Source organism: Vigna unguiculata, chromosome 11 (assembly GCF_037176805.1).
Source record: "Vigna unguiculata cultivar grain cowpea cultivar isolate G323 ecotype 2 chromosome 11, ASM3717680v1, whole genome shotgun sequence".
Taxonomy (NCBI): domain Eukaryota; kingdom Viridiplantae; phylum Streptophyta; class Magnoliopsida; order Fabales; family Fabaceae; genus Vigna; species Vigna unguiculata.
This window is the reverse complement of record NC_140802.1, coordinates 1389279-1403408: the sequence shown is the minus strand read 5'-3', so window position 1 is coordinate 1403408 and position 14130 is coordinate 1389279. Positions and strand designations below refer to the sequence as shown.

Sequence of the window (14130 nt, the reverse complement as noted above, 5' to 3'; positions counted from 1 at the left end):
ATTCTCACCTTTATGTATATTTAAACCATATCCAACAAACTATTTACTCTATCAAGAAGATGCTACTATAAGTAACAGTAGAGTTTTTTCAACCATTGGACTAATTCGACTTATCTGAATTTGATTCATAAAAAAAAAGAAGAAGATGAAATTTAGATTTAACCTGATTCATTTATAATTTAGATGTGACCAAATCCAGTTAAAAGTATAATCCATTAATAATGATTTTTTTAATATTTTTATTATAATTATTTGCCGTTTGTAATTATATTAATTGATAATTTAATCTATAACAATATATAAAGGGGATTCCCCTTTTTGTGTCCACTTTTTAAAATACCGATTTTACCCTTTAAATATAACAATTTATTAAATTTTTTAAAATTGACCGTTACTTTTACAAAAATTTTATAAAATCAGATGTCTCTGCTTCTTCTTTATTTATTAATGGTTATTCTTTTATCTGTTCTGATATATTTCACTTTATTTTTAATAAATATAATTCTAATATATATATATATATATATATATTAACTTAATAACATTATCATATTATCACCTACTAATATAATATCACGTATATTTAAAAAATATATACACACAGGCGCGATAGCGCCTGTGTTGTTACGCTAGTTATTTTAAAAATAATATATTATTTATGTAACACAGAGAGAGCGAAATTGAGATATTGTATTGCATTGGAGTTAGAGGGTATTTTGTAATTTTGTGTTGTGTGACGGTGGCTGAGAGTGTCCGAGTCGGAGTCCGAGTCGACCCGCCGCGATCTCATACACTCATTCATTTTCTCCGACTCACAAACCCAACCTTTTTGTTTTTTCTTCGCTTCTTCTCTTCCAATCCCAATCGCTCCACCGGATTGCTTCGATCTGCAAGCTGGCTATGGACTACGAACCCTACGACAGTAGCGGTAATCTCTCTCTCTCTCTCTACTCTCTCTCCTCCTTTTAGGTTTAGGGTTAGGGTTTCTCTTTTTCTCTTCTTCTTCTTCTTCTTCTTCAATCTCCCTCAGCTCCTTTATTTTAATTTTTTCCGAATCGAAACTCCTACGGACAAAATAACCGAAGTGCCGGAGCCGCAACGACTTACGGCATCGATTCGTCCGACGATTTGTGTTTCTGTTTGGTTTTCCTCGATGAGCAGCTACTGAGATACGCTCTTTGCTTTGTGGTTCTTGCTCGTTTACTCGCGTGGCCTGAAATTGGGGGTGAGGCAGGGGGTTTAATTGGGGAACGAAAAGATACTGTCTGTGCTTCGAGTCGAGATCCTGGAATGTTTTTCTTTTTTTCGTGCTGTTGTCTTTGAATGGGTTATGTTATGTTCTCTTTGAGTGGTTTACTGTGATATTGACCAACGTTGAATTTAAGCTTGGGGATTATGGGCTCTGTTAACGGAGTTCTTAATGGGTCAAACAAATGCTGGCATTAATGTGTTGGAATTTGAATAATTCGTGCATGGTGAGAAGTTGGTGGATTGTTTTTAGTTTGTAATTGGTTTAACCCAGGCAAAGCAACGGCATCTGGTTGTTTTTTTTATGTGCTGGTTGTGTCTTGTGCTGTGTGGTTAGTTACTGCTGCTGCTCCTTATGCAGAGAAGTGTTAGTTGCAGTGTGTTTCCTGTGGATGGGTTTAGCTTTCTGACAGTGCTGACAAATATTGGGGTGTTGATATTTGATTCCTGAGTTTAAGGTTCGGACTTGGTTTTTATGTTGCTTTACTTGGTTGTGATGATTTCAGGAACTGATGATGATCTTCCACCAACACATCAAAATAGAATTTCCAGGGGAGGAGGTGGAGGAGGAGGAGGTGGGGGACGTCTTGCCGGGAATGGAAGATCTGCTGTTGGTTCAATTCCGTACCCTAGGATGTATGGGGAAATTGATATGGAGACCCAAATTCATCAGCTTGAGCAAGAGGCTTACAGTTCAGTTTTAAGAGCTTTTAAAGCTCAAGCTGATGCCATCACTTGGGTATGCTTTTTTATTGTTGTTTGTACAAATATAATGTTTTTGAAAATTTTTATTAGGTTTAAGTGACTTCTATTCACACCTGACACATTTTGTTTTTCAGGAGAAAGAAAGTTTGATTACAGAGCTGAGAAAAGAGCTGAGATTGTCGAATGAGGAGCACAGAGAACTTCTTGGGCGAGTTAATGCAGATGATGTGATCCGGAGGATAAGGTCTGATTGAATATTGAAGCACGGTTTTTGTTATTCTTTTTTGTAGTTTGTCATGAATTTCCACATATGCATGCACTGTCATTGTTGTCAATAAATGCTTTACTGGATAATGACACCAGGGAGTGGAGACAGACGGGAGGCCATCAGCCTGGTGTACTTAATACTGGTCAAGGTCTTCATGACTCGGTTCCCAGTCCCACAGTCTCTGCTTCTCGCAAGAAGCAGAAGATTACACCATCCGTACCATCACGATCTTTTGCCGGGCCTTCTCCCCCGTTTCACCCCCAAACAGTGAGTGCACCCCACCAACCATCTTCTTCTGCAGCAAAACGAGGATCTGTTCCTGGATCAAAGGGAAAAAAACACAAACCAGTAAGTTGGTTTTGTATAGAATCTTGAGTGCTTTTTTTTTTTCTTTTTTCTTTTTATGTACGTTCACTGAGTTTATTGTGATTTGTTCTTTCACTTGCAGGGTCAAATATTACCTGGAGTCTCTTCGATGAAGCAGTACCCTTCCACTGGACCAGGTGGAAGGACTCAAGTGCCAAATAGAGCTGTCACGGGTGAGCATGCAGAAGGAGCATCATTTGACTCTTTGGTTGGTAGGAGAGTGCGGACAAGATGGCCTGATGATAATAACTTTTATGAAGCTGTTATCACAAACTACAATCCGGCTGATGTATTTACAAACCTGAATTACTTAGGCATTTGTTTTCCATTAATATGTTGCTTAAATGTTCACTTTTGTTCCTAACTTTTTCAGGGACGCCATAATCTTGTCTATGACATGGGGAGTGCAAATGAAACATGGGAATGGGTTAATCTTTCAGAGGTATATCTGTCCTCCTCTGGTGATAACTGATTTAATCTGCCTATTGGATTATTCTTTTTAACACTTACTTTTGGTACTTCATTTTTATAACACTTACTGTAAGATGGATGTTACATTATTTGATGTGTTTCTTTATCTCATTTTTTGTATTTTAGTCCTGGATATTGTGGCTGCTTCGTGGTCCACTTTATTGATGGTTAAAGATCGTAAAATATTGTGGTTCTAGGTTTAAGAAACTTGACAAAACCCAAATCGAGAGCAAAATTAAGTATGTAATGTGTGTTCAATACACCTGATTAGTGTAACACTGACATGTATAAAACAGAAACCCCTAGTGAAGCAAACAATATTTTCATTTGTTTTTAACTTTCATTTAATTCTCAATTGTGTTTCTGTGATTTTGGTAAGATGGAATACATGATTGTCCTATTTTCATGAATGTTTAATACAGCCTGGAATATGGTTTTAAAAAGTCTTGATATTGACATGTTTAACACTTGTTAATGATATATTGTTTTTGCTAATTCAGATGCAGTATTTTAACTGCAGATATCTCCTGAAGATATTCAGTGGGTTGGTGAGGATCCAGGAATCAATCATCGTGGGGGTTTTGGGGGCTCTGGTCATGGGATGAATAGGTCAGTTGGACGGGATGGTGTTCCTGGAGGTGGAAGAGGTAGGGGAGCTACAAAGGGGCAATCCAGAAAAGATTTTTTGTCATCACAAAATGGCATAGGAAAGAAGGCGCCTGATGATATACAAATACTTCACACAGACACACTAATCAAGGAGGTAATGGAAAGCATTTCAATTTGAACACTCTTTGAGATAGTTTTATCTTTTATGGTTTTAATTGATAAAGCAATAGATAGTCTTGCTGAGCCCTGATCACATGAAGTATAGCAGTTCACTTGCTGTCTCTATAAAGTTTCCGACTGCGTATTCTCCAGTGTAGTGAAAATCGTGGTTAAAAACTTGGAAACACACGATTTTGCCCACCATGTCCAATTTAGAGCCCATGTAAGATCGAGCTAGAGTGGGATTGGTGGAATCATTGTTGAAGATCGTGTAAATGGTCAAATCACAGTCTTTTTGTGTTGAGTCGCGATTTAGGGTGTGGGGTTCTGCATTACTCAAAACTCTTCTTGGGTCTATGGTTTCTGGGTGAAAACTCAAGCCCAATAAGTTGACCTCCTTCATGCACAATTGGTTTCATGTAATTACGTTATTGGTCTTGTGTTCCTCCTTTCTTCTTTTCTGCAAGCAACCTTTTTCCCCAAAAGAAAACTTGACCAATTGCTCGATCATACTAGAATGTAAAGCTGTGCAAAAGCATACCACTCGGTTTCACGTTTTTCTCCTTCACTCACAGTTGTAACTTTTTTTTCAATTATTTAAATTATTTGTTGTCGCACACACACACACATGTATTATGTCATAGTAGAATCTACTATATATGTTATAATCCCACAATTCTGATTGCTTGACCATACCATGATTTACAATGAGTTGTATCACAATCCCATGATTTACTATCTTGAGCCCTTTAGGATCCCAACCATAATCTCAATCTTTACTACCTTGGTATTCTCTATCCGCAAACTGCAAAACGTTCTACCTAATTACAAATATACCCTGATACACAACTGCGATCAGTTATTTTCTATGAGTAACTTCAAAGAGGCATTTTTTTAACACTGAACTAATATGGAACAGTTAATGCAAGATAAGTTATTTCGTATCACATTCTAATAATACATGGCAGCCCGTTGGAGTTATTTATTGCTTTTCACTCCTTTATTCCATATATTAAATTTCTGTGGTGAACTCACAGGTGGAGAGGGTATTCAGTGCAAATCATCCTGATCCCCTTGAAATTGAGAAAGCAAAGAAGGTATTGAAGGTAAGGGGACCATTTTATTTCTCTGCTATTATATGTACTTAAGGTTATTGACTTCTTTGAATTTCTTGCTTTTGGCGTGTATTACCTGATCTATATTTCATGTATTGCAGGATCATGAGCAGGCTCTTATTGATGCAATTGCAAGACTTAATGATCTTTCTGATGGTGAAAGTGGTACATCTCAGTTTCTGTATCTCATTGCAATACTTCTGATTCTTTGTCTTTTCCTAATTACCCTCTAAATGGTAGTAATTATACTTGTGGTAGCTGTGTGTAGTAGTCAACTCCAGACAGCGGTATAGCAGATCATACAGTGGCTGCTCCACTAAAGACAGTTGATAGAATGAAGAAACTTAGAAAAATGTGCAAAACCCTATCAATAATCCTAACGGTTTTAAACTCTAGTACCATAAACAAATGAACAATAGGAAACTATCAGCCCTCTGAAAAAAATCCATGAAGTTACTATAACCAAAGAAGTTTCTGTTTAGATTGAATTATTTGAATGATTTCTTTTCAAGCTTCCCTATAGACCCATTGAAGATCAGGAAAAACATCTCTCCTCCCTCCAAGAAAAAGAAAAAACATATACCAAACGTGAAAGTATATTACTAGCGGGTGGTGATGCTAAGATCAATGAAGCCTTTTCTTTGAATAAATTTCCAATATAATAAATGTGTTTGGCATTCCTGTAATCATGTTTGTCATTATGAGGATTTGGGGTTACCTTGCCTGTGTGGCTGGGAAAGAGGGAGAACCTATAGAAGCAAAAACAAATTGAAAGAAATGCTGGAAGGGTAGGCGGAGAAAATTCATCCAGTAATTATTGTCTTTTATTGTCTTGTTAGTGATTCTGACATGTAATTGAGTTCTATCCGGATCTCTCTGTAATGAAAGTCTTGATGTTGAAAATTCATCCAAACAGTATATTGATGTTGTTATGGTTGTACAGATGGGGCTGGACACCATTTCTCACATGCTCAATCAATGGATCGAGAGTGATGAAGAAGACGTGTTACTTTGTACAATGAGCAGAGGAGGCAATGTGGTGCGAAATTCTGGAAAAAAGGGTGTATTACTCTTGTATTATGACATAAAGATTATTACCCTCTCTAACAGTTTATAGCTGTAGGCATTATCTAGGATGGCAAATATTGTAGTTTGGTAATAATTATTTATTTCAGTTTGAAAGTTGACCTAGGACCAGCTGATACTTGTATAATTCTATCTCACTAGTGATTAATGTGTGGTAGTGTATAAATTCTTGTATTTGATGTGTCAAATTGACCTTTGGATCCAAATCTCATTAATGACGTTTCTTAGGAGTATTTTAAGTAGGTCATACTAGTCACCATAATTACATTAACGCTTTTAATTACTTATCTTCTCTTTCTAAAACCCCAAAGGAAAACACTGTAACGAGGACGGATTAGACTTAAGTCTGAAATAAATGCAAAATTCCCAAATTTTCAACTCGAACTTGTCACGTATTCAACTTTATACAACAAACACCATATATTCCCCTTTTTAATTTCTCCTAAGGCTAATTTCTTATTTTAATTCTGTAAAAAAAATCCGTTTATCATATTTTAACATTAGTAGTTGTTTTTTATTCTAATTTTATATGATACTTAATAATTTATTATGTTAGAATAAATAACAGATGTTATGACTATTCCACGAGACACCCATTTGTTATGACACAACGTTGTCTGGTAAATATTTAAAAGATATTAAAATAAATACTATTTATTTAAAAGATATTAAAATAAATACTATTGATATATCTTAAACAAATATTAGTGATAAAAAATAGTTTTTTAAATTTTTGGAAAAATGAAAAAAAAATCAACTTTTTATAATGACAAGAACACAAATTCACTTAATATATACAAGGATGAAATACAATGTTGTTTTTAATAAAAATAAAAATAAAATACATCCATTTCAGAAAGACAGAAAATATATTTAATCTTAAAATACTTATATTTGCTGATTATAGATTAAACCGGTCCAGCTCGCGGGTTCGAACATGGGGCTAGGGTGAATTGAAGAACCCACTTAAATTTTTAAAAAGCTATTTTCTACAATCAGAACCTAATTTCCATTCTCTCTGTTGCCGCTTTCGTCCACTTGGACACACACACACACACACACTCCTCTGTAACACTCGTCTACGTGCTGATCCTCCGTCGTCGTCGGTCCTCCTCCGGCAGTCCTTCTCCGGTGATCGTCATCCTCCTCCATTCATCGGTTCTTAAAGTTGGTGATTCGTCTACCATTTCGTCAATTCGTCTGCGGCTACTCCTCCTCCGTCGTTGGAGGTTGCTCTTTCGCCGTGAGTCGTTGCGCGTCCGTTATTGCTCTGTTGGTTCTCTTCGTTGTGTTCTTTGTGTTCCTCAGCGACTCTCTCCGTTCCGGCGTCAGTCCTTCAGCATTCGTCTGTTGCTCCTCTGCTATTATCCTCCGGGTAGGATTAGTTTGTTAAGTCTAGTTTGTTAACTCGTCTTTTTTATTTTCAATTTGATTTCGAATGTCTTGAGGACCTGTAACAGAAGTTAAATTATACACTCCGTATTTGGTCTCTACTCTGTTGACATCCTCTGGAATCTGTTATGCTATGTCAAAGAGAGTGTATGTTCTGTTCTATTTTTTTTAGTGAAATGATGTCTTGTTTTCTCTCTTTCAGTGTTCTGTTTGGATAGGTACCTTATGTTTCCTTTCTTCCTGTTCTTTTTTTTTTCTCGCAATTAATATTGTTTTATTCTTATTATTGCGGAATAGGATATCTATATGCTAACATCTATGCCTTACTGTTGTTATTTTGTGTGATCGTCTTTATATTTCAGCAGTACGCGTCTAAATAAATATTTATTATGCACTTTTCCATTTGATTGCCAGAGTTATGTACCTTCTAATATACACAGTTCAGTGAAAATTTGGTTCCAAATCGTGTTTCTTTCATTTGTACTCCCTGAGTATGGAATTTGACATTTCCCTTGACTTTTCAGTTTTACGAGCAACATGTTATTTTGAATATTAATTTGATTACATCCCATGGTTCAACAATAATGTTGTCCTGTACATTCAGGCAATTCTATTTTTATCTTTCTTGAATAGGAGATAATGTGCAAATGGGATATGCTAATTATTATTATTATTGTTGTACAATTTGGCCTAATGAGATGTTATGCAATTTCTTTAGTGACTTCTTTATCTTCTTTCATCTTCTCAGTTCCAAACTAATCCAATATGACTCGCGGAATAAAACATCGGAAGAAAGCCAAGAGCAAAAACAAGGTTAAATCTCCTTCCCTATACAAAGTTGTTTTTTATTACTATTATTATTATTATAAGCTCACTTCATTATGGTCTTTTGTGGACTATTTTCATTGTTTTTCTTTACTTTTGTTTAAATTTATGGAAAAAAAATCAGGGCTCTAAGAAAGAGAGTGGGTCTTCTCCATCTTTGGCGCCACAAATTCCAGCGAAGGTGTGGCAACCGGGGGTGGATAAGTTAGAGGAAGGTGAAGAGCTTCAGTGTGACCCTTCTGCTTACAATTCGCTTCATGCCTTTCACATTGGATGGCCCTGTTTGAGGTCTTTTTCCTGGCTCTTATTTCTGTTCAGTCATTTGTGTTTTTGGTGTTCTGTTTGAATCAGAATCGAGAAAAACTTTGAGCTTTTTTTGATAAACTAACCTGTTTTTCTTTTGCTTGTACTGTTGTTTTTGATAATAATGAAACCATAAGTTGTTATGTAAAGTTCCTTTCGAGTTGACATTGCAATTCAATTGAGAATCTTGGCCAACTTTACAGGGCATTTGCTTTACTTTCTGCTTAGTATCGGTAATTCTTCTATTTTTGCTTGTCATCAGTAAGTAATCTTCTACTTATGTTTTGGGACATTTGACAGCTTTGATATTCTACATGACTCTCTGGGCTTGGTTCGAACAGAATTTCCACATACGGTATATTTCATGGCAGGGACTCAGGTCAGTGTTGTTTCTTATATTTATTTTTGTTTGAGGATGTTTCATTATTGAAATTGAAGGTGGTTGGTATTCATGAGCAATATCACATGGGGTAGCATATATTAGGTTTTGTGGTTATAAGAAAACTTTCCTTTAGAGGGCTTTTGAGTTTTGAAAACAATTTTTTTTTTCTTTATTATAATTTGTAATTATTTCGAGAAGAGTTAACTTGCTATGCGTTAAGTTAACGCATAGCAACAAATAGTTATTTGGTCACTTGCTTTGCTTCCTTTGTCTTTTTTCATGTTGCTTCTTTTGATTGAGAAACTCATGTTATGGAAATGCATGAGCCACAGGCAGAGAAACCTTCTTGGAATTCTATTGGAATTTTTAAAGTATCAAATATTTCTGGAAAGAGACGGGAACCGGTACCTAAAGTTGAAACCGATGACTCTGAAATGGATGAGGATAGTGATAGTGATGCTGATAGGGAGGATGAAGATGAAGGTGTTGTTCAGGGTCCCAGTTTGCAGGTATCTTTCTCTTCATTTTAGTATTTATCGTTTCATTTGTTCACTGCTTTAGATTTGGTTATTCTATCTTTTTCATGCCTTGGTTGACTACAGTTACGAAAGGTTGCACACCAAGGATGTATCAACCGTATACGCTCCATGCCACAAAATCCCCATATATGTGCAGCTTGGGCTGATACCGGTCATGTACAGGTTAGACTTTTAAAGATTTGGTTTTCTAATTTGTCATAAATTTCAAGAAAACGTTTCCTTGTGTCTTTGGAATTAAAAATTAGGGCAAATTCATGTGATTTGGCAATGTTCATTATGTTATGTGATAAAATGAATGAAAGTAAAACTGCCATATAATGGAAAAGTGTTGTTTCATAGTCATATCGACTTTGTTTTAAGACAGTGTAATGCTAAATGTTCACGAAATGACTCGTGGCTAAGGCTAAGATTGACTATTATCTTAAGTCCTAGTATTTTATGGTTTTGGATGCTATTTCTGAGTTACATTACACTACAAATTCTTTTTTAAGTTTTCTGAGATGTATGGATTGGACCTTGACTAAGGAAATATTTGGTAAAATTGCTAGTGATTTTCTAAATAAGTAATTAGATTAGTTTTCTTAGTTTAATCTGAAACGAATTTAGATTCTATTTGTTCATGAAAGGAGCTCTTATTTGGCACTTTTAAGTTCTTTGCAGTGTCAAAATTTTCCTTCATGTTTTCCGAAGGCTTATTTTAATTTCACAATTATCTTCCAAAAATGCAACTAAGACAAAAGGTTCATAAAGGGAATCTGGGGAGTATATTATTTGATGGTTCAAGTTCTTTTCAGCCAATTGTATTGTCCAGTTTTATTTTGAATGCTATTATTTGTCTATGAGTTGACAACCCAGATTTTGATATTGCTAGTTGAGCCATTGTATATGTTCAGCATTTCCACAATGTTCATTTCCTTCACTAATCAGTGGGCTTGTACTGCACCCTTGTATAATAAAAGAATTTGCATCAAAGGTTATAGAAGATTTTAAAGATTTAGTTATTGACTTAAGGAAAATTAGGGACAAAAAGAACATGCTTTATGGTCAAAGATGAAGAAAGGGAGATTTCACCAATTCCTTGAGAAGTAACTTTGGGTTCACTGGCTAAATTAATAACATGAGGAATTTTAGGATGAGAAGTGGAAGAAAATAAGGAAGCATTATGAGAAATGTGATCAAAAGCACTTGAGTCATTTATCCATAGTCTTAAACATTCCAAGGTTTGAGAGATGCAAAGGGTGTGCTTGGCTACCCGACTTTGAACAGAGATATTTTTTATATTCTTCATTAGAAAATGTGGTTCAATCTTATTGGATTGAAGATGTTTGTTGTCTTGCTAGGAAAAGTATTCAACGAGAAACATTTATTTTGAATGTGGCCAATTCTTTTACAAAAGAAACATTGAGGACGTTTGTATTCACCTTGAGAAATGGAAGACAATTGCTAACTACCCACCTTGAGAAATGGAAGACATTGCTAACTACCTATATTAAATACCTATGTTAACAACTACCTATATTTCATACCTATTTTAACATTAGCATAATTAAATTTCTGAAATTATTAAATTATTAGCTGCTATGGTTAAACATTGTGGAGTGTATTTTCTGTCTTCTCTTTTATCAGAAAATTTATTTACCGTTCCAAGCCATGCCTTCTTTTTATATAGTTTGATACTTGAGAACAATTTGTAGGTCTGGGACCTAGGCTCTCATCTCAATGCTCTAGCTGAGACCGAAACAGAAGGTGTCCAAGGAGTTGCAGCAGTTTTTAATCAGGACCCATTGCATAAATTTAAACACAAAGACGAAGGTTATGCTATAGACTGGAGTCCTCTTGTTTCTGGAAGGCTTGTATCTGGTAATCTTTAGTTCTACTTTTTTTTCAGTTTATCTATATTTTTTTATTTTTCCCTGGTATGTCTTCATATTTTGTGATATTTTTGTGATATTAAGCATCTTCATTTTTAAGGGGATTGTGATAATAGCATTTATCTGTGGGAGCCTACATCTGCTGGAACATGGAATGTTGATAATGCTCCATTTACTGGACATGCTGCTAGTGTCGAAGATCTGCAAGTACGTGTACTAATCTCTCACGTTACTAGTTTGTCTTTATTTTTAAATGTGATAGTTGTAATGTTCAATTGCAGTGGAGCCCTACAGAACCTCACGTTTTTGCTTCTAGTTCTGTGGATGGAAATATTGCTATATGGGATATCCGTTTGGGGAAGTCACCCGCCGCATCTTTTAAAGCACATAATGCTGATGTGAATGTCATATCATGGAACAGGTATTGATTAGTACATAATTCTATGGTGTTCCATGAATTGCCATTCTAGATCTCTTCATTACTTTGTGTGCTATATTGTACTGAGCAGGTTGGCTAGTTGTATGTTGGCCTCGGGAAGTGATGATGGGACTATTTCTATTCGTGATCTCAGACTGCTCAAGGTATAGGTAGTCATCATAACGATCAAAAAGATGGTAAACATGCTTCATTTGATGCATTATGGGGAAGAAATATTATTGTGGGAGTATGATTTAGAAAGTAACTTTCATGATGTTTGATTTGTTTCAGCTTATTGATTTACTTTTTGTTGTTATTAAAGCTGACATGAAAAGAGCATTCACTTATGTGCAGGAAGGAGATTCTTTGGTAGCACATTTTGAATACCACAAGCACCCAATCACATCCATTGAGTGGAGTCCACATGAAGCCTCTTCATTGGCCGTTTCATCTGCTGATAATCAACTTACGTAAGTACAACTTTTGATACTATTCAGAGAGATTTAGTGGTAAAATAGCTGAACTTTTGTTGGACACAGAAATTTATGGTATCCTTGGATCCAAATAGCTGACTGATACCACTTGGTGGTAAAATCCTTAGTTTTTTGGTACTTTATTATGATGTGGGATTTAAATAGTTTTATAACCTTTCACACAGAATATGGGACCTTTCATTAGAAAAGGATGAAGAAGAGGAGGCTGAATTTAAAGCTAAAACCAAAGAACAAGTTAATGCTCCTGAAGATCTGCCTCCCCAACTATTATTTATTCACCAGGTAAGTTCATCCAAATGCCCAACTCTGTTTATCTGAATGGTAGAATAAACTCCCAGATTAACTGTTCATTCGTTTGTTTTTTCCTTGAATTAAAACAGGGACAGAAAGACCTGAAGGAATTACATTGGCACGCACAGATTCCTGGAATGATTGTTTCTACTGCAGCAGATGGATTCAACATACTTATGCCTTCAAATATTCAGACCACACTGCCATCAAATGGATAAGCTGTTTCTGTGCAATCTACTTGAATATTGGAGAAACTTTCTTTGTACTCTTTTTTTGCCTTTGTTCTTGTTGTTTCCTTTTTCGCCCATGCTCTGGCTTTGTATGCTTCACTTGATTTTGATGCAATTTTCGTGTATGCTGTCTAAACTGATGCTCATAGTAAGGTTAGAATGGAAACAAACAGGCTAATTTACCCGAATATTTGTCTTAATTTTGTCGTTATATTGGTACGGAATTTTGATAACTAGGATGTTAAATTTTTATGTGAACTTGTGTGATTCCCCTCTCCATAGTCTAATCACATGGAAAAAGACTCCTAAATATCTTCATATTCAATGTAAGTATTTTAAGGATTAAATATATTTTCTGTCTTTCTGAAATGGATGTGTTTTATTAAAAACAAAATTGTGTTTCATCCTTGTATGTAAATTAAGTGAATTTGTGTTCTTGTCATTATAGAAAGTTGATTTTTTTTTTCTTTTCTCCAAAAATTTAAAATAATTTTTTGTCTCTAATATTCGTTTAGGATATATAAATAGTAATTTTTTAATATTTTCTAAAAATTACCTGGTTACTTGTCTCGCAACAAATGGGTGTCTGAATGAATAGTCATCAAATCTCTAATTCTAAGCAATTAGTAAGTACAATATAAAATTAAAATAAAAAACAGCTACTAATGTTAAAATATGGTAAAGGGATTTTTTTCTTACAGAAATTAAAATAAGAAAATTAGTCGTAGGAGAAACTAAAACTATCTTTAAGTGAAAGGGGAATATATATCAAAATTAAGTTTTCTCTTTTAAGTTAATTACGTGTTCGCGTTGAAGGACGCGATATATATATAGTAAATTTGTCCTTCTTCTTCAACAACGATTCATGTCATTATCAATGTAAGAAAAACATCATACGAAAACTATGCTAATTTATATTTGTATACAAAAAATTGTATGGAGTTATTGGGACAAAAAAACAGAATTATCTAGTACGTGTTTTTTTTTCTTAATAATTGTGTCGCTGCTGTTTTGGCGTAACATCTGATGTCTAAGTCAATCCTTAAATTGTTATTGGACCAGACACGTACACGAACGCCTTTCTGTAACAGTAATCACGTAAAAGTGATAAAATCTGATTATTTTTTGTTAGATCGTTCCATTGAACTCATCTTTTACTTTTGATACTAATTTTTGGATTAAGTTTTTACTCTTAGATAAAAGTTATAAGTCTCGATTTGGTGGGATGATCGATTGAATATATTAAAAAATTGGGATAAATATGTTTTTGGTCTTTTAATTTTCGGTGAAATTTGAAATTAGTCCATTTTGAAACTTTGGACCAATTTAATCTTTCATCTTTTAAAATATGGGAATCT

At 34.8% G+C, this 14130-nt stretch overlaps 2 protein-coding genes across 3 annotated transcripts; both read left to right on the top strand.

Moving 5' to 3' along the window:
• The first annotated feature begins 682 nt into the window (after positions 1-682).
• On the top strand, positions 683-6233 carry LOC114169700 (protein EMSY-LIKE 3-like). Of its 2 annotated transcripts, none has more exons than XM_028054965.2 (10): positions 683-928; positions 1755-1987; positions 2088-2197; positions 2317-2569; positions 2670-2876; positions 2961-3029; positions 3579-3821; positions 4864-4932; positions 5043-5106; positions 5885-6233. In XM_028054965.2, the coding sequence occupies exons 1-10, from the start codon at positions 901-903 to the stop codon at positions 5932-5934; spliced, it is 1326 nt and encodes a 441-aa protein (XP_027910766.1). In that variant the 5' UTR covers positions 683-900; the 3' UTR covers positions 5935-6233. The 2 variants fall into 2 exon arrangements, with proteins under 2 accessions (XP_027910766.1, XP_027910767.1); XM_028054966.2 differs by lacking the exon at positions 683-928 and adding an exon at positions 956-1225.
• Positions 6234-7021: 788 nt separating this feature from the next.
• On the top strand, positions 7022-12960 carry LOC114170044 (protein HEAT STRESS TOLERANT DWD 1-like). Its single transcript, XM_028055518.2, has 13 exons — positions 7022-7402; positions 8168-8232; positions 8369-8532; positions 8848-8926; positions 9262-9438; positions 9532-9630; positions 11163-11328; positions 11440-11546; positions 11621-11760; positions 11849-11921; positions 12112-12227; positions 12416-12533; positions 12632-12960. Exons 2-13 carry the CDS (start codon positions 8185-8187, stop codon positions 12758-12760), a joined length of 1416 nt encoding a protein of 471 aa, XP_027911319.2. The 5' UTR covers positions 7022-7402; positions 8168-8184; the 3' UTR covers positions 12761-12960.
• Positions 12961-14130: the final 1170 nt, after the last annotated feature.

Bases quoted from the DNA above. Each gene is read 5' to 3' on its own strand.
- LOC114170044 (XM_028055518.2), top strand. From the start codon at position 8,185: ATGACTCGCGGAATAAAACATCGGAAGAAAGCCAAGAGCAAAAACAAG. The intron at 8,233-8,368 runs GTTAAATCTCCT...AAAAAAAATCAG, and splicing joins AAGCCAAGAGCAAAAACAAG to GGCTCTAAGAAAGAGAGTGG. The intron at 11,761-11,848 runs GTATTGATTAGT...TGTACTGAGCAG, and splicing joins AATGTCATATCATGGAACAG to GTTGGCTAGTTGTATGTTGG.
- LOC114169700 (XM_028054965.2), top strand. From the start codon at position 901: ATGGACTACGAACCCTACGACAGTAGCG. The intron at 1,988-2,087 runs GTATGCTTTTTT...TTTGTTTTTCAG, and splicing joins AAGCTGATGCCATCACTTGG to GAGAAAGAAAGTTTGATTAC. The intron at 2,198-2,316 runs GTCTGATTGAAT...TAATGACACCAG, and splicing joins GATGTGATCCGGAGGATAAG to GGAGTGGAGACAGACGGGAG.